Consider the following 20,026-nt stretch of genomic DNA (forward strand, 5'->3'; position numbering starts at 1 on the left):
CGAGCAGTGACCCCGCCTCATGCAGATTGCTGCATCACTGACGGTGTCGGAGTTGTTCTTCTTGCTTTGCAGCACCAACCACATAATTCTTAGGGCCCAGGAACTAGAATTGACTCCCTTTTGAATACAGGAGTCCACTGAGGAGTCCAAGTGCTGGTCAGTGGGTTGCAGGTGAAGTCTTTATGTCCCTTAGACTTCAGAACAGGAGGCAAGCACACACAAGCCCTTGGAGATTTTTCTCAAGCAGGCTCACAGCAAAGTTCCAGTCTTTGTCATCTCTTCGGCAGAAGCATCTACTGCAGGGCAACCCAGCAAAGCAACAACGCAAAGGGGCAGTACTCCTTCTTACAGCTCTCCAGCTCTTCTCCTTGGTAGAGGTTCCTCTTGAATCCAGAAATAATCTGATCCTCTGGAGTTAAGGTCCAATACTATTACCCCATTTTCTCTTTGTTCTCCTTTTGGCAAGCGTCTATGAGTCCAGTCCAAACCAGTTCGGTCTTCTTTGGCCGAGCTTCCCTACAGGAGGTGGAGACAGCCCATTCAGGTGTTAGTGAAACCCCTACCCCTACTCTAAATGTAGACCAGGCCTATTGAGCCCAGCTATGAGTCACCCAGAAAAGGCAGGGTACACCTAAAATCCCCCTTCCCTTGGGACGGTCTAGAGAGAATGCACATCCCCAGCTCCTGTCACTCCAAAACCAGACAGTGAATGCACAACTGGGCAGAGGCACGCAGGATGGATAAAAATGAAAATGCCCACTTTGTAGGAGTGGCATTTTCCAACACACAATTTAAAAACCGTCTTTACTAAAAGGGTGTGTTATTTAGATTCTGAGTTCAAAGAGCCTAAACTCTATTTCTCCATCTTGTCCCTATTGAAAGTTATACATGAAAAAGCTTACAGTGCGCTCCAATGATAACCTATGGGACAGACAACCTTTCAACAGTGAAAAACGAAATACATAGTATTTCACTATTAGGACATGTCACACACACCAGTACATGTCCTACATTTCACATAAACTGTACCCTGCCCATGGGGGTACCTTGGGCCTAACAGAGGGGTACCTGACATGTAAGAAAAGGGAAGGTTTGTGCCTGGCAAGTGGCTGTGATTGCCAGGTCACATGGCAGTTTACAACTGTGCGACCAGACACTACAGTGGGAGGTCTGAGACACAATTACAGGGCTACTCATGTGAGTGGCACAACCTGTGCTACAAACCCACTAGTAGCATTTGATTTAAAAGCCATAGCACACTCAGTGAACTTCACTAGGGACTTACCAGTAAATAAAATATGCCAATCATGGATAACCAGTAATAATCATAATTTACACCGGGAGCACTTGCACTTTGACATTGATCAGCAGAGGCAAAATGCCCAAAGCATCTAAGCCAGCAAAAACAAAATCCAACACACAGTCAGAAAATGCAGGAGGTAAAGGTAAAATGTCAGAGGAAACCACGCTAAGGATGCCAAGTCTAATAGTGATTCTCTGGGAATAATGAACCAGTGGGAGGGCCCCTTTAGGCAGACGTAAGTTGTGGAATGCCATTTTGTAAAATGCATTGATTAAGAGGATGCGGAAACACTGAGATACTTTGAGATCATCTTCCAATTTTAGATGGAACTGTTTGTTATCTGCTTTCTTGTGATATCCACATTTCTGTAAGTCCAGGATGAATGTCCGAGGGGCTATGAAAATATTCAATGAAATATGCAACGAGGCATAGCCTTGGGGAACAGGGTGTCAGTAGACATGGAGAGGAATGGACCCCATTTTAATTGAGGAGTGCGGTTATGCAGGAAGGAGGAAAACACGCCAAAGCAACACGGTTGATGGCTGCTAATGTAGACAGTGTATTTATCAGCACCTAGTGGTCAATTGTACCGAAAGAGGAAAAGACATCATGTATGATCAATGTGCAGAGGTGGCCTTGAACACAGTCATGTAAGAGTTCTGTTTTAATGTGTAATAAGGTGATTTTTGCACCAGTGTGGGATATGAAGCTACACTGGAAGTGGCTGAGATAGCTATTAGACTTCATAAGATCTGCTAAATGACAGGTGAAGACTGTTCAATTGCCTTAGCTCCAAAAGGACGGCCAAAGATGGGTCTACAATTAACTAGACTGCCAGAGTCAGCAATGACTTTCTTTAGGATAGGTGTGATGATATCATATTAAAGCCCTAAGAAATCATTCCTACCGCTGGATAGAGTGGAATTTCAACGTTGGTGATTATAGGTGTAAGTACAAGTAGACCTGTGCTAATGACTCTAGGGGGACAAATGTCTCAAGATATAAGTGATTAAAGGAAAAAAAGATGTTACTAATGTCTGTCTCACACTCACAGAGAGAGCTAGTACAAGAGGAGATTAGAGGAGGAGGAGGAAAGGGCTGCTAAGCAAGTAGGCCAGACGAGGCCATATGGGTCATCAGATAATCAAATGTATTTGTATTTGATAGAAAAGGAAGGGGAGACACTCGCCCCTTGAGAATGCTTAACCCCTTCGCTGCGGGTTTTTTTCCCCCCACTGTGCAGGGGGAGGGGGGCTGCGCGCGGCGCCGCTATGCTTGTGACGAGCTCAGCTCATCATGAGGCACAGTGCGGCTGCACTCATGACGAGCAGAGCTCGTCACAACCACACCTGTTTTTCGAACGTTCAGCACAGCGGGGTAATTATCCCCGTGTGCAACGTTCCAACGGCCGTGACGAGCTGAGCTCATCATGAGTGCAGCTGCACTGTGCCTCATGACGAGCTGAGCTCGTCATGAGCATAGAAGAGGTTAAGAATCATTTGGAGGAATTAAACGACCCAGCAATGAGAGACTGCAGGTATTTGTCTTTGCCATAGACCAACCCCATATGGAAACTCATGAAATTATGTCAAGCACAGAGATCATCTGTCATGGACAAAACGTCACAGTCTTAAGAAGGATCTAGAGCTTGATTCAAACAACATGACTGCCAGAGAAATCTAATAAGGAAGGTATATGGCATTGTACCCCATCCCATCCTACCCCACCTTAATTTCACCTCTGTCCACTGTAGTAGTGTATGTGCTCTTTACAATATACCACAATCTGTTGGTTTGTAGCTAGGGTTGCACTACACAACTCCACACATACGTATCCTGCCTTGAGTAGTATAAGAGAATATGAAATCGTAAAGAAAGCCAGAGGCATGGAGGTAGTTCACATTCTAAATTGGGGTAGTTATGTAAGAAATATCATATGCCAATAAATCCAGATTTGTTCTGCGAGTGATTTTGTCTAAAATACATGCATTCTAAAGGTAGGGGTGCATGAGCGTACTGTGTGTGTGCATGTGCGCAATCAGAATACTAAAATGGCACAGAAACAGCATAACGTACTCACTGGATATCTGCTTCCTGTAGAAAAGTGATGTAAGTGCTTCTTTAAAAGTTTTGCAGTCTGGCACATAAATGCAGGTCTACTCCTATGAAAAGTGTTTAATAGCTGGGGGGTCTTTTCTGCGTATCTCACTGCACATTTATTGTATGCAGAGGAAAGCTAATGTTATGTGGAATCAATTTTGTCACAGATAAGGTCTCATAAAAAGTATACCAGTCCTGCATGGTCTAGTGGTATTTGGGACTACATTGCTTAGTTGAGTAGGGGGTCAAAAAGTATATTGCAAGAACTAGTCTAGCAATCCAACATCGTCGTCAAGATCTACTGCATCATATTCAGAGCAACTAGTTCCAACACACCTCTCAATGTGGCTGATAAAATCAAGATGTCTTGGGTGCAAAAGAATGTTCCCAGGCTTGACAGTTCCAGATATAGGTTCAGAAGAGCAAGAACATTAGAACAGAACCAGAAATAAACATCTACTTTAAGGTCTGAAATTCTAACTCAAAATAGACACACCAGCGCCTTTACTTCTTAATTTCAGGAAGCAGCGGAAAACTTACCTTTCCAAGGAACATTTCACCTGGAAATAACAGCATTCACTCGATCCCCACATGGACGCCAGATGAAGAGAACCTTCTTTACCAGGTTCCCTCCCTAGTACACAGCTCTGCTGTTTTTCAACTGAAAGTATATATGGCTACAAAAAGGCAATTCAAATTTCTACTTCAAGGACGACTAAGGTAAAACATTTCATATTAAATGGTAGCTTTCGTCAGGCATGCAATATTTTCATATACACATGCATGATTCACTGTAATGCAGGCATAACACTCTTGGGACTTTGACGGACTCTAAATTATTAGAATATATCATTGCTACCACTTTAGAACTACCTGTAGAAACTGCAGCTTTGTAGCAAATATGTTAGAAAACTGTGCTGTGAAATTCCGCGATTGGCTTACATTTTTCTAAACTTTTCTTGGGGAACACATCCCCACCCTCTGTCTTCAAAGTTTCCAGGACAGTGTCAGGCTAGGTTGCAACAGTTTTGTAAGTGCTGCTTTTGGCTGCCAGTCCCCTTCTGCATCCAACAACCTATTGACTCCTCCAAACCAAAGGTAGACACTGAAAACAGACCAGGTAGCTTAAAAGGTGGTTCAATATAGAGTTGTTCGAAGGTCTACCAGCGTCAAAACTTGGGAGTCAGTTACCAGCCATGCATTTCAGGGACATTGTTTATTTCATATCTTTCTGCAAGCAAAATTGCTTTAATACAAAATAATTTCATACAGTGCTACCGCCCACTCAAGCAAAGAAAATCTCACATTTACATGAATGCACTTAATTGTTTTTGTACAGTACAATAGTTCTAGTCGCCAGGATAACTCTGGCCTCGGATAAGTTAATGGCACAGACAATGCTGCAAGATATTTTAGTACAGTATCATGTTGCTTACAAGTGCTTTAAAGTGACTTTCGTACGTTCTCTAACCATGTTAATTTAAAAAATACCTGTTCGCGCTCTTATTGTTATTATTGATTAAGTTCAAAATGTGCTCTTGCGACTTTGTAATTTAATAGCTACTAAGAAATGCAAGGAGTCACCTGCAGCCATTCACTAAAGCCCTAGTGCTGAGCCTATTGTAGTTGATTCAGGATGACGATGTACATCCGGGAACTGTTTCAGCATACCTTATGCACATTGCTGTGTAAAAGTGTTAGTGTTTAACTTAAAATATTCTTCATTCTCTCCAAATAAAATATGGCAAAACAAGAAACATCAGACACAATTTATACACATAAAATAACAGGACAAATACACAAATAAGGCCTTCTCCATAATTAAAAATCCACCTCTTGCAATATTTCACAATAATTTCTACATAATATCTTACATCTTAAAAACTTAAATATTTAATGCACAGGAAGAGAGCTCGAGTTCATGACACTATCTTTTGGAGGAGGTGCTCAGCTTGCTCGCTGGCGACCTCCGTTGAGGCGTTGGGATTTTGGAAGGCCTGCCGGATGAGGGCCGAGATCCTGCTCGGGGGGACGGCCTAGTGGCGTCGCGTGCAGCGTCTGTCATGTCTGAACACACAGACTGAATTTCTGAAATGTCAAAGTCCGATGCATCGCTGCTTCTTCGGCTGCCAGTCTTACTGCCTGCTCGACTGTCAGGCCGGCTAGGAGTCTTTTTCGATTCTAGAAGAAGAGAAAAATGAAAAATAAGCTGTTAAACAAATGCAAAAAACAGAGTCCGCTAGCGAGTAATTTGGAAAACCTTAAGCAATCTCAGGAGTTAGAGCACAGTTAGAGATTCAATCCATAATACATTATGCAAGTTGGAAAGATTATCAGTAGGGGAGAGTGAAAAACATCTGCCGTAAAGTGGGAGGGGAAGAATCATGGGTATCTGCAGAAATTTTTCGGGGAAGGGGGGGGCAACCTGGAAAACGAAGGGGTATGGCTAATGTTAATCAATAGGGGTGGGCCTAAAATGGCAGACAATCAGGATAAGGTAATGCTCATGGCAAGCTGAGAAAAAAAGTGGTGAATTCTGCATTTGAAACTGGACAACAGTTAGAGCACACTTATGAACCCTAATATTACCCCCCTTGCCCCTTAAAACTCATACATTCCCTGATCCCTAAAATTAGCCCCCTGGCACCCCAAAACCCATAACCCATACCCGCCCTGACCCCTAAAATTGTCCCCCTGGCACCCCAATACCCATACCTGCCCTGAACCCTAAAAATGTCCCCCCTTGCAACCCAAAACCCATACCCACCCTGAACCCTAAAATTACCCCTGGCACCCAAAAAACCCATATCTACCCTGAACCCTAACATTTTCCCTGGCACCCCAAAACCCATACCCGCCCTGAACCATAAAATTACCCCTGGCACCCCAAAACTCATACCCACCTTGAACCCTAAATTTATTACTGACACCCCAAAACCCATACCCACCCTGAACCCTAAAATTAACCCACTGGCATCCCAAAAGCTGAACGCTTCAGGGCAGATTTACAAGCCAACTAGCATGGGTGCAAATTCAGGACAGTGAGTGTAAAAATTCAGGACGAAGGGTCAAAATTTGGGACGAAAATTCAGGGCAGAGGGTCAAAATGCAGGACAAAGGTAAGGTTTACAGACATATACTATTGCGCAACCTTCTCTGATGTAAGTAAGTAAATAGACAACCACTAAAGTACAAGTGAAAATACGTTTATATTAGGTTGAGACAATTGTGCACGTCATGGTTTGTCAGTATACACGCAGCTTTAAGCAAATGTGCAGTTCTTTTTGTGGTAACAAAACCGCCCCCACCTTTCCAGCTCCCAGTGAAAACACCTGATGCCCGGTTTGGCCTTGATACCACCCTCCAATGGCGCCCCTCATCTACACATAGACCCTCTCTCATGTGTATTTAATTTCTTCTATAGTGCTACTCATCCCAAGTATGTGGGGCAGAGTTTTGGAGTGCGTTACAACACACACATATTATAAAGAGACAATCACTCCTATAAATGGAAAAGTCAGGGTATAGGAAATGTTGCTTAAGATAATGGGGCTTACAATGTGTAATCATACTTTCATCCATCATTCAGTCTTTCACCATTCATTCTGTCCTTCCATCTAAGTGCCCAACAATGTCCATATTCATCCATTTACAAACCTATCCATCACGTTTCCTTCCATCCATCATTTCACTTATCTATCCCTCAATCCACCCTTTTACTCATCCATCATCTACCCTTTCACCCTATCCATCCATACACTCATCCATCTAATCTTCCACCCATCCATCCATTAACTCATCCATCCAGCCATTCACCCGTTCAGTCATCCATTTTTTACCCATCCCCTTCCTCTTTCAATTCCCCTTGCACTTAGCAATCCATCCTTCCATCTACCCACCCACCCATCTAATCATCCACTCATGAATCCATCCATTGAACCTATCATTCATCCATCCTTTCACTCATCCATCCACCCTTTCACTCCTTCACTCATTGATCCGTCCTTTTGTCCATCTACCCGCCCTTTCACTCAGTCATCCAGCCTTACATCCACCCTTTCACTCATCCGTCCATCCATTCACCCTTTCACTTATCAATTCATCAATCCACCCTTTCACTTATCAATTCATCAATCCATCAATTATTACACGCATACATCCACCCATTCACTCGCCCGTCATCCACCCTTTCACTCATCCATCCATCATTTCACTCATCTATCCAGCCATCCATCCACCCATCCCTTCACTTACTTACTCACTCACCTTTTCACATTAATTCTGAGACCTATCAAGAACTCCACCCTTGCTGTAGTTCCTAAAGCCAGGGGTGGGGTGGAGCAGGGTTCACTATGCCCCTGCACATAGGCAATCTGAAAAAGTGGAAGGCATGAGTCATGCATGATGCACAGTGCCTTGATGTGGGGCGACTGACATGGTGTTGTTTCCAGAGCGTTAAGTGGGATGAAAAAACTAGGGAGGTCTCTCCAAACGTGTGTTTGATGTAATAAAATGCGTGGCTTAAAACACATAAGCTACAAATCTGTGCTTAATATAATGTGCCGCCCAACTGGTATTTTTGTTGCTTCTGTCATTGCATCTAGATATATAATACAACAAGTAACGTTACACTTGGAACAAGTAACGTTACACCTACAACAATCCAGAACTATTGGCTTTGTCGATGGTTGCTAGTTAAAGCAGCAACCATGGCTGCTATACTATAACTATAATCCTTTCCTTTCAACTTCTTTCACTGCCTTCCTTTGGCTAACTGGATTCTCACCTAGCAGCAGCATGGGGTTTTTACACTTCCATGTGACAGAATGCCCTGCCCTGGACTGAGGCTGTAGGAGGCCACCACATACTGTGCCAGCCCAGACTGACCCATTGTCATTCTGTATTTGGCAATCAGCCCCACACAGAATGATAATGGGCGGGGTGGGGCTGCTCTTGTGCTCAGGGGAGTGCGAGGTGGCCCCATCAGGGAGCTGAGGCTTTTTGCAGGGAACAGCTCTGTTCCCTGCACTGCCTAAAATTAAGGCGGACGGTTGGATGATGTCCTGCCTGAGGATGAGCCCCGGCGTCAGTCCTCCCTCCGGGATGCATTTGTGCACATGGGCGTGCGCAGGAGGGGCAAGGAGAGCCGCTCCAGGGGGGGGGGGGGGGGGGGCAAGCGTCCCTCCTTGCCCCCCCCGCGGACGCCCATGGGAAGAATCTGAGTTTTTAAAAATAAAAATTCACACACTGAGAAGGATTGTGTTCTTCTTACGCAGTTGCGGCCGCCACAATAAAGAGGTGGTGGGGAGAGTGGAGGGAGCACAGGAGGGGGAGTGCACGGGGGAGAGTTATAATAAAAATTGTATTTGAAATAAAAACTTACCTGGAGCTGCCTCCCACGTCAAACTCAGTCTCGTCCTTGCAGGTCCCAGCAAGCACTGGTGCCACGTCATGGACTCCGATCCAATACCCGTGCAGCAGAGCAGCGTGGGGATTGGTCTGAGCAGTCAGGAAAGAAGTACTGCTCAGACCAGGGAGTCTGTGGGGTTTCTTCATCCTAGCTGCTCAATGCAGCTGGGCTGGAACAAACCTAAGTGCGCATATGTGTTTTGGTCGGCCTGAGACGGCCGGCTAAAACACATATGCGCACGTATGGAGTGGAGTGCACAGCGCACTCCTCCTCCCAATGCCCCAACCCCTCCCTAGCAAGCTGGCTCAGAGGCAGAAAATGACAAATAAAATGATGACATTGTTTTATTTTTCATTTACTGACTCTAAACCAGTGAGTGGGGCAAAGCTCCTCCACGATTGCGGAGGAGTCGCTACTGTTCTTGAGCACTTAAATAAAGCATAATATTACCAGCCAGAAGCCATCGCTTTTCCACTGCTTTCCGCAAAATGATCTAAGACAGTGCAGGCTGGCTCTAATTATTCCGATTGGCTGGCAATCAAATTATCTGGTCTGATTACAGGAACCAAGTTTGATTGGCTGTGAGACTGTCAATCATATGAGTTGAAAAAGGAAGTTGTTTCAGCAGTTGATTTATCACCTTAAATCAATCATAATCGGTTGCTGTTTTTAGACCACTCTGTATGGCTGCAGATCAGCCAATTCCAATAGCTAGGACCAACTACAAATTCCTAGAGTTAGAACTCATGTCTAAAAGGCATTAGTATTAACACATTTGGTGGGAGGGGCAACTGAGCACGTAGTATTTTGTAGCAACATACCTTTCAACTCACCAGGATTTAGCAGGTGTCAGACTTTTTTCCATGTTTTTCCCCACTCACCCAATGGGATTGCCCTCTTAAATACCTGGATTTACCCACATTTTTTATTCAAGAGGTTGACAAGTATGTGGCAGTCAGCGAACCACTATGTAATTGTGCTTGACAATTTTCGGTCTATTGGTATGGAAGTGAATACTGAAAGGTGAATCCTCATAATGCTCCAAATCAATAATCGGTGGAGAGAATGAAAATGATAATTTCGCCAACCTCCTAGTAATCCAGGGCATATTTGGTTGCAAATTATTAAATTGTGTAAAATGAAACTCGAAAGACAATTTATGAACATATGATGCAAGTTCTCTCTTATACCAGTTCCCATTTCATAACACTACACGATTGCACTGGCATTTCAAAGTACAGACCTTGAAAGTATTTGTGAAAACCTCCGATAAACAGACCCTACGGTAATCATAATGGAAATTATCGAATGTCAATCTGTTATGCTGACCTCAGATGCACATGCCAAAGTAGTTAAACTCTGTCAGAATAATGGTGCATGGATTTCATATAATTAAGCCTTGCTTGATATAGAATTACCCACGGAGCAAAGCGGGCTTCATAAACTGTATGGCAAACAAAAAACTGTACTTGTGCATTTTAAGGCACATTATAAAGAACTCACAATGCTGAATAACAAATTACTTATCTTTGATAAAATTCTTTGTGGTAGAGACTCTATCTAACCAATTATTCATCACCTTTTAAATACTTCCCCAGACATTAAACTGGATCTGGAAACTTTTGAGCAGTACCTCCGAACACTGGCAGGTGGCACTGTGCAGCTCAGCACTGATGCCGTTTCTCATTGGAAATAACGTGAGGAGCCCAAAGAGGTACAGAATTTTGGTGGTAGGTGCACAGCCTCAAATGTTTATATGCAACGTCTGAAGTTGTATATTATTGGTGAAAATGTATTTTAGGTTTGGGTGCTCCTTAGATGACGTGTCCGTCCTGGAATCACGTCATTGTTTAATCGATCAGTGCTTCCAACATTGGTTGCATCCCTTTAGGGCACACCTTTGATTCCTCACAAAAAGGACTCCAAAAATTGTTTTCTTTGAAAGTTGTAGTTTATTTTTCTTTTGTGTTTATCACATTATTTTTAGAATTCCTTTAATTCCTTTTCAAATAGTTATCATTGCGTTAAAAACATTCCAAACGCACCGATGCATTTCAGGCTGCATCGCCCTTCTTCGGGGAGCTTAACTATAAAATACCAAGGACATAGCATCTATACATTTATTTGTAAAACAAAAATCAAAAATCATAAAGCAATGTGCACATTTCACATACTGGTATTGGTGTCACTGTCAGTGCCAAGATAGATGTTAGTGGACCGAGCGTGAAGTAAAAAGCATGCCGGTGAAACATTGTGCATGGTGTCGTAAATAAAACGGTAGACTTACGTATGGAATTGAGGCTTTGAACTCTGCTCCTAAACTATAAGCGTGACAAGAGAAAGCGTGGTCACAACAATGGCATCATTCTATTACTATAAGACTATCGGAGAAACGTCATGTTTATAGGAAAAAAAACTACGTTTTTTAAACGCCAAAAATACGCGCTGCTCTGCATTCGGACTGTTTCAAAAAACAATGGTCCCAACCATTAGAAGGGATAAACAAAAACAATAAATACAGACCATGAATCGAATCTATATTAACTGACCAGCGTGACAGGTTTTAATAACAAATGTAATTATATGTATCTGAGATGGTAAACAATTTCCAAGTGGGACACAGCCTGTGTCCAACTACCACATATGTTGAAACATATGACGTACATATAAGAGAGAGGCAAGAAGGGGGGCAGTCTGCAGGAGATTCAAGGTAAAACAGACAATTGGTATTGTGATACACTTCAGGTGATTTTACATAAAAACATTTAAATCATCAAGCGTACATTGTCGACGACGTTTCGATCCCTCTTTAATGTGGGATCATCATCAGGACATATTGATTCATGCCTCGATGTATAACACGAGGACAATGTCGTCAATTATTTGCATGGTACAACGACCTATGCATGCGATGACCAATGAAGAGTTCCAAGGGGAAAAAAGGAACACGTCAGGAGCATGGACAATCCCGCATTCTAATCTGGAACCGGTTAGAGCAACCGAAGGTTCCTCTGGAACGGCAAAGGAGCTCCTCAATGGGAGTCTGCAATAGGCGGCGAGTAAATGCTCTGCATTCGGACGGCATTTGTTTATGCGTCAATGTCGGACAGCGTTATATATCAATAAACATACGGAGCACTGATTAGCTTCATGAGTTATCGCGTGTCTTGCTTGAGATAAAAAACGGACTAAAGGCGTCGGGTAGAGTGTGGCGGCCATTTTGAAGTGGTCGCGAACATATATATCAGCAATTCACTCGCAATGAACACTGTAGATTGACTATGCGAATTAAATTAAAATCGAAATGAATGTAGGTGTGACTCGGGTTTAAGTGTACATATGTATGCGGGGTGTGTTGTAAGTGAATGTAACTATTTGGATTCACTAGTGGCACCTTGGTCCATAACATCAATTGCCCTAATGGCCATTCATATATAACAGTTGTTTACATTAGAGATAGCATGTAAATTCTATACGGTCATTTAATCCATTCGGTTTCATTGAATTCAATTTATATATCCAGAAATTCTCTCTGCGCAGGAGATACTTATTATTGTCTCTGCCTTCCATTTTCATAATTGCTTCTAAAAACAGGAACTTCAATTGTGAGACATGGTGTTTGGATGCATTAAAGTGCATAGCAACTGATGATTTTTCATCATGTGTTCTGATGTTTGATTTGTGTTCGTTAATGCGGATTTTTATTTTTAATTCGGTTTTTCCAACATATACTTTTCCGCATGGACACTTCAATAAATAGATTACATTAAATGTGTCGCAAGTTGCTGATGTCTTCAATTTGATGTTAAATACTTTCATGGGGTGTGTTGTAGTATTCCCTTTTATCAAATTATTGCAATTGTTGCAATTCATGCAAGCTCTAGTTCCTTTAGTTTCAATTTGTGGTGGTGTGCTTCTTTTTAGTACTTCTCCCAAGTTATAATCTCTTGAATGTGCAAATATCAGTGGTTGTGTGAATAAGGATTTGAAGTCTGGTTCCATACTCAAGATCGGCCAATGTTTCATGATAATCCTTTTGAATGCTGGACTTAAAGTTGAATATTTAGAGACCATAACTAGTCTGGTGCTTTTTTGCTTTTCGGAGTTTTTCAGCAGATTGGCTCTTGGTATTAATGACACACGTTGTTTAGCTTGCTCAACAATACTTTTCGGATAACCTCTATCTTCAAATCTTCGTCCCATTTCCTCAATTTTTTGTTTCGCTTTGTCCTCATTAGATGTTATCCTTTTTGCTCTTGCCATTTGGGAGAAAGGTAGATGACGTTTTAATGATGTGTGGTGAAAGCTAGTGTAATGTAGGGTGTTATGTCTGTCAGTTTGTTTTCTGAACAGGTCTGTTTCCAGACTCGTCTTAGTTAAGGTGATCTCAACGTCCAAAAATGTAATCTTTTCTTTTTGTATTTCCCAGGTAAATTGTATTCTATCATCGATGTTGTTTAGAGCTGTTAGTGCCTGTTGTAGCGTCTCTTCAGTATTATTCCATAGTATGACAGAAATAACACCCTACATTACACTAGCTTTCACCACACATCATTAAAACGTCATCTACCTTTCTCCCAAATGACAAGAGCAAAAAGGATAACATCTAATGAGGACAAAGCGAAACAAAAAATTGAGGAAATTGGACGAAGATTTGAAGATAGAGGTTATCTGAAAAGTATTGTTGAGCAAGCTAAACAACGTGTGTCATTAATACCAAGAGCCAATCTGCTGAAAAACACCGAAAAGCAAAAAAACACCAGACTAGCAATGGTCTCAAAATATTCAACTTTGAGTCCAGCGTTCAAAAGGATTATCATGAAACATTGGCCGATCTTGAGTATGGAACCAGACTTCAAATTCTTATTCACACAACCACCGATATTTGCACATTCAAGAGATAATAACTTGGGAGAACTACTAAAAAGAAGCACACCACCACAAATTGAAACTAAAGGAACTAGAGCTTGCATGAATTGCAACAATTGCAATAATGTGATAAAAGGCAATACTATAACACACCTCATGAAAGGATTTAACATCAAATTGAAGACATCAGCAACTTGGGACACATCTAATGTAATCTATTTATTGAAGTGTCCATGCGGAAAAGTATATGTTGGAAAAACCGAAATAAAAATAAAAATCCGCATTAACGAACACAAATCAAACGACAATGGAAGGCAGAGACAATAATAAGTATCTCCTGTGCAGAGAGAATTTCTGGATATATAAATTGAATTCAATGAAACCAAATGGATTAAATGACCGTATAGAATTTACATGCTATCTCTAATGTACACAACTGTTATATATGAATGGCCATTAGGGCAATTGATGTTATGGACCAAGGTGCCACTAGTGAATCCACATAGTTACATTCACTTACAACACACCCCGCATACATATGCCCACTTAAACTCGAGTCACACCTACATTCATTTCGATTTTAATTTAATTTGCATAGTCAATATACAGTGTTCATTGCGAGTGAATTACTGATATATATGTTCGCGACCACTTCAAAATGGCTGCAACACTCTACCCGACGCCTTTAGTTTGTTTTTTATCTAAAGCAAGACACGCGGTAACTCATGAAGCCAATCAGTGCTCCATATGTTTATTGATATATAACGCTGTCCGACATTGACGCATAAACAGAAGCCGTCCGAATGCAGTGCAGCGCGTATTTTTGGCGTTTAAAGACCGTAAGTTTTTCCTATAAACATGACGTTTCTCCGAAAGTCTTATAGTAATAGAATGATACCATTGTTGTGACCACGCTTTCTCTTGTCACGCTTATAGTTTAGGAGCAGATTTCAAAGCCTCAATTCCATATGTAAGTCTACCGTTTCATTTATGACACCATGCACAATGTTTCACCGGCATGCTTTTTACTTCATGCTTGGTCCACTAACATGTATCTTGCCACTGACAGTGACACCAATACCAGTATGTGAAATGTGCACATTGCTTTATGATTTTTGTTTTACAAATAAATGTATAGATGCTATGTCCTTGGTATTTTATAGATAAGCTCCCCGAAGAAGAGCGATGCAGCCCGAAATGCATCGAAGCGTTTGGAATGTTTTTAACACAATGATAACTATTTGAAAAGGAATGAAAGGAATTCTAAAAATAATGTGATAAACACAAAAGTAAAATAAACTACAACTTTCAAAGAAAACAATTTGTGGAGTCCTTTTTGTGAGGAATCAAAGGTGTGCCCTAAAGGGATGCAACCAATGTTGGAAGCACAGCACTGATCGAGCCCAAATAGGTACCACAGAGCTGCATTGACATGAGTTGCGTTGGAGCCTATCAGCACCCCAGGTGCAGAGCCCCAACAGTGAAATGGCATTGAGCAGTGTGTAGACTGCTAGACTTGACATATTTTTAGTGGGTAGAGTCCAATTCACAGAATGGGGAGGAAGGAAGGGCTGGTGAAGAATCTGCAGTTAGATGGAGTTTCTACCAGAAAGAGCGTTCACCCCAGGTGTGGAAGAGACCGTGCACCACCACCGGGTGTAACTGCCACTTGTGATACACTAGGCAAAGACGACTGAGTTTTTCCACCCTGGCCTGTAAGGATCCTGCTAGGTGGTTCACCACCAGGAAGATTACATGGTGCTCCAGCAATTTCTAGAGGCGCAGAGCCTTCTGGCACAGGGTCCATGACCCCATCCCCACCTTGTTTGATGCAATACCACATGGCAGAGATGTTGTCTGTGAGCACCTGCACCAGCCATTTCTTGATGGAGGGTAGGAAGGCTTTCAACGCCAAGCGGATGGCTCTCAGCTCCTTATAGTTGATATTGAGCCAGGCCTTCGTCAAAGGCCTGAGGCTTCTGATCTTTGCTTCTCCCAGGTGGCAGCCCCAACAACACAAAAGTGATGCATCAGTCACTATTGTTAGCTCTGGGTGGGGTAGGGAGAAGGTGTGTCACTGAACCATTTGTGGTCAAGCAACCACCGCTGCAGTTCTTTTGCAGTCTACTCTGAGATCTGGGCTTGGTTGGAGAGATCTCCTTGATGTTGAGCCCACTGAGACTTCAGATGCTACTGCAGGGCCCGCATATGCTACTTTGTGTGCTTGGCCAGCAGGATGTAGGAGGCTAACAGTCCCAGCAGCCTCGTAGTTGAGGACATCTGAAATCAAGGACGCAGGCTAAAAGATCAAGATCATAGTCTAAATATCCTAGACTCTCCTTCCCGGGAAAAAGGCAAAACACTGGACTGTATCCAGAATGGCTAAGATAAAAGGAATGTCTCAGAAGGAGTCAAGTGTGAGATTCGGCACTTTGATAGTGAACCACAAGGATCTCAGGGGTTCGCCGTAGTCTGGAGGTGGTTGATGACTACTTCATGTAAACCTGCCTTCAGTATTCATTTGTCAAGGTAAGGGGATACTGGTACCACTGACCTCTAAAGATGTGCTGCAACCATCACCATCCCCTTTGTGCTCCCCCAGGGGCACTGTTGAGACCAAAGGGGAGCACAGCAGACTGGAAATGCTACTGTCGCACCATGTACCACATATACCGCCCGTGGGCCTGAAGGATGGTGATAAGAAAATAAGCATCCTGCAGGTCCAACGCTACCATCCAGTCTCCAGACAGACAGGACCTGGTCCATAGAGAGCATCTCATATTTGTCCTTCCCAAGGAAGGCTGCAGGTCTAAAATGGGAGTAAGCCCTCCCTTCTTCTTTGGCACCAGGAAGTAGGGAGAGTAACAACCTACTTCTGATGCAAGAACCCTCTTGATAATGCCCCATGGCCATGGTTTGCACTTCCTGCTGTAAGATCTGTCAATCGTGCCAGGGAGGTGAAAGGTGAGGTGGAACGGCCAGGAAGAGTAGGGCATACCCCTTCTGTACACTTTGCATGATCCACCAGTCGGATGTTATCAACTGCTAGTGTGGACTGCCATTGCTGGATCCAGCTTCCAGCCTGGTTGTTGTGCTCCACTAAGGGCAAGCTAAATGGGTTTGGCAGGTGGGGCCATGGAGGAGACAGTAGACTGACTGGCGCTCAGTCCCTGACTGCGGGATAGGTGGGTGCCATGGCCTCGACCGCAAAAAGAGTGGGAACCCTCTGAGGGTTCTTTGTATGGAATGCTCATGTCAGGGCCATGGAAGGGTCCAAAAGGCTGGAGTAATTGGCATTATGGGGCAGACAAATCCAAGAAGCATGCTGGGGCCTTGCTTTCTTTGAAACGGCCCAGTGCATAGTCTATTTTGTCTTCAAAAGGACAAGTTGAGTCAAAGGGAATGTCCATAAGGGAATACTGTTCATCGCCGGAGTAACCCGTAGATCTCAACCAGGCATGGCAACAAAAAGCGGTGCTAGTGCCAAAGGCTTGACCAATGGAATCCGTGGTATCCAGGCCAAAATGATAGAAAATATTGCTGCATCACGGCCATCTTCTATGGCTTGGGTCAGTACATGATGAAGGTCTTAGGGAACCCTGGGAGAACCGGAGCTAGAGTTCCAGAGACTGTGGGAATAGCAGCCTAAAAGGCAGCTGGCACTGACCTTCCGCCGTCCCAACCTTATGGAAAAAAATACCCTCTTCTCAAAGGTCTCTACCCTCTTAGACTAGTTATCAGGAGCATAAGTCGGAGAGGCATTCGGGTTTGTACTGCTGGAGGAAGCTTGCACCACCAAGCTCTCGGGGGAAGGGTGCCGAGTCAGAAAAGTGGGGTCTTTGGGGGCAGGGCGATGGCACCACACAATCTGGTGATTGATAGGGGGACCACAGCAGGGCTTGGGCTAGGCCCCTAAAAGAGTCTCTGTGAGGGCCTCATTAAAGGGCAACAAGGGCTCAGCATTGGTCTGCCCTGGTTGAAGAACTTCGGTAAGTCATTAGTTTTGACCTCCATGGTGGGGAGCTGGAGGTTGAGAACCTCAGCCGCCCTCGCATACGCAGTGCGAAGGAGGCACTTTCCTCAAGGGCAGAGTCTAGAGGTGAGACTAGGTCAGTATTAGGAGAGCTGAAAGGCCACTGGCACTTTTAGGGTCATCATATCTACTTTCTTCTTAGTAGGGCTGCCAGAACTCATCTCCAGAATCGTACTCATTGTCACTGTCTGTCCTAAATAGAGAATGCAGCGTAGGAGTCCTGTCCTGTGGAACCACGTAGCTGAGAGACTTAGGTGTAGTGGGCAATGGCTGTGGTTGATGGATACCGAGAGCAGCCTCAGTTGAGGTCGGGCCGACTCTGATTCGAAGATCACAACCTATATCGCCACTAGCGTCCATGTAGTTGGTACTGGTGATGATGTTCCGGGAACCGATGTAGAATGTGGACCCAGATGAGTAGATGGCAAAGTCGCCGGTAGGAGCCTGGCTGTGCGCAAAGAGGGTTCAACTGGTGCAGGGGGTGAACCTGCTGGCAGTATCCCAGATGGAGAACCTCTTGGCTCTGTGGGGCCCACAGGTGTGCCAGAGGGTGTTGGAAGGGATCCAAAGACTCAGAGCATGGACTTGTGCAACTGCTGCATCTGACTTGGCTTCTCTGACAGTCCCGGAAACTCAGGTTGTGCCAGGAGAAGTTTCTGGACTTTGGGAAGAAGCTCGGCATGATGAGGCCTTCACGTCTTCTCAGGTGTATGAGAGTGGCAGGAAGGAGCAGATTCCCACTTATATTTCTGATACTTTTTCTTCGAGTTACCCAAGGATTGGGAGAATGACTACGATCAAGCTTGGGACCAACTTCTGGACTAGGAACGTTATCTGGACCAGCATTTGGACTTGGGCCAGTCTCAAAGTGGGGTCTTCTGATGCTTGGCAATGTAGACTTTTGCCTCACAGTCCTGAATGACCTTTGGATTCATTGACACACAGTCACTGCAGGCCTCAGAGCCGTGAGTCAACCCTAAGCACCACAGACAAACATGATGGGGATCTGTCACCAACACTTGCGTGCAACAGTCTTACAAAATTTCAAACCTGTCATCTTGGGAGGTGACATTTTGCCTTACACATGGGGTTTAAGATTTTTTTTTAGGTATGATTGTCTTAAAGAGATGAGAGGTAGCTCGGGTCCTGAATCTGGTGGCACGAAAAGTAAGGAATTCATGTCAGTGCACATGAGTGGTGCCTGTATTGGAGCTGCATGTGATTTCCGAAGTGGCACAACATCAGTGTGGAGCTGCACAGTGCCACCTACCAGAGCGCAGCGGTACAGCTGAAAAAGTTTCAGGCTCCAGTTTGGTGCCTGAGGAAGTATTCAAACACTGAGAAATCTGAGGTTAGAAGTCTATCAGAAATGTGATTATTTGGTGTTAAAACATACCTAAACAAAGATATATATGTATCTTTTATGCAGTTGTCCAGATGAATAACTGATCATTTTGTGATTGTTTTTCATATCGCTTAGTACTGGTGGACCATTTAGCCTATCAAATATGCATTAAAGCAAGCTTATATATTTTCCAGTAAAAATGTCCTAGTCTTAATGCCAACTACCAAATTATTTTGAATGTTAGTATAACCTCCACCTATGTACTTGCAGTATATATACTGCCAAGGGGAAACAATGTGGATTTAAGAACAGTAAATCACACTTAACCTATATAAAAGCACATTTACTATATTGTGGCTGACATATTTTTGCAAGACAACATTTTTGATTACAGTATTTTGACATACAACCGGCATAACAGCCCTAACTTTATTTGTGTACGATTTAAATTCTATGCAAGTGATCTTTTTCCAATAAATATACAGTGGGACATTATTCTACTCAGCCATGTACCAGACATTTCACTTTTAACTTAAAGTTTTACTGAAGATGCACAACTCACAGTGGCCAATACTTTACAGATTAAAATTCCTCATAGTTTTATAGTGGTTGTGAACAACAATCTCATCTTAAATGAGGAGTTTTGCTACAAATACCCATGGAAACAACATTGAACTTGTCACTTAACTTTAATTGTGCCAAATCATGTTGCTTCTGAGATTTTAGGCAGTAGAGTCTGTTATTTTCTTGTAGTACAGTTCTTTGAATATGTAATCTAAGATTGTATTTTTGTTTCAAGACCACATAAACACAATGTCAAATTAATATGATTTGTATATACTTATTTTATCAATTAAAAAGATCTCTGAACATACGCAATCGTATATAAACAAGATTAAGAGTCTTCCAGTTGTCCTTATAGCTTCCAATTCTTTTCTTTAATTAGAATTTGGTTCTTCTGCCAGCC

The 20,026-nt window shown here is 43.1% G+C and overlaps 1 protein-coding gene across 2 annotated transcripts in view; it reads right to left on the minus strand.

The window, feature by feature from the left end:
• Positions 1–4,626: 4,626 nt before the first annotated feature.
• Positions 4,627–20,026, minus strand: part of DST (dystonin) — a 1,569,532-nt gene continuing 1,554,132 nt past the window's right edge. For both annotated transcript variants that reach the window (XM_078647976.1, XM_078647975.1), the window contains one exon: positions 4,627–5,583. In XM_078647976.1, coding sequence (XP_078504102.1) covers positions 5,330–5,583 — 254 coding nt within the window. In that variant the 3' untranslated portion in view covers positions 4,627–5,329. The remainder of the gene's footprint in view (positions 5,584–20,026) is intronic.

Source organism: Lissotriton helveticus, chromosome 6 (genome assembly GCF_964261635.1).
Source record: "Lissotriton helveticus chromosome 6, aLisHel1.1, whole genome shotgun sequence".
Classification (NCBI taxonomy): domain Eukaryota; kingdom Metazoa; phylum Chordata; class Amphibia; order Caudata; family Salamandridae; genus Lissotriton; species Lissotriton helveticus.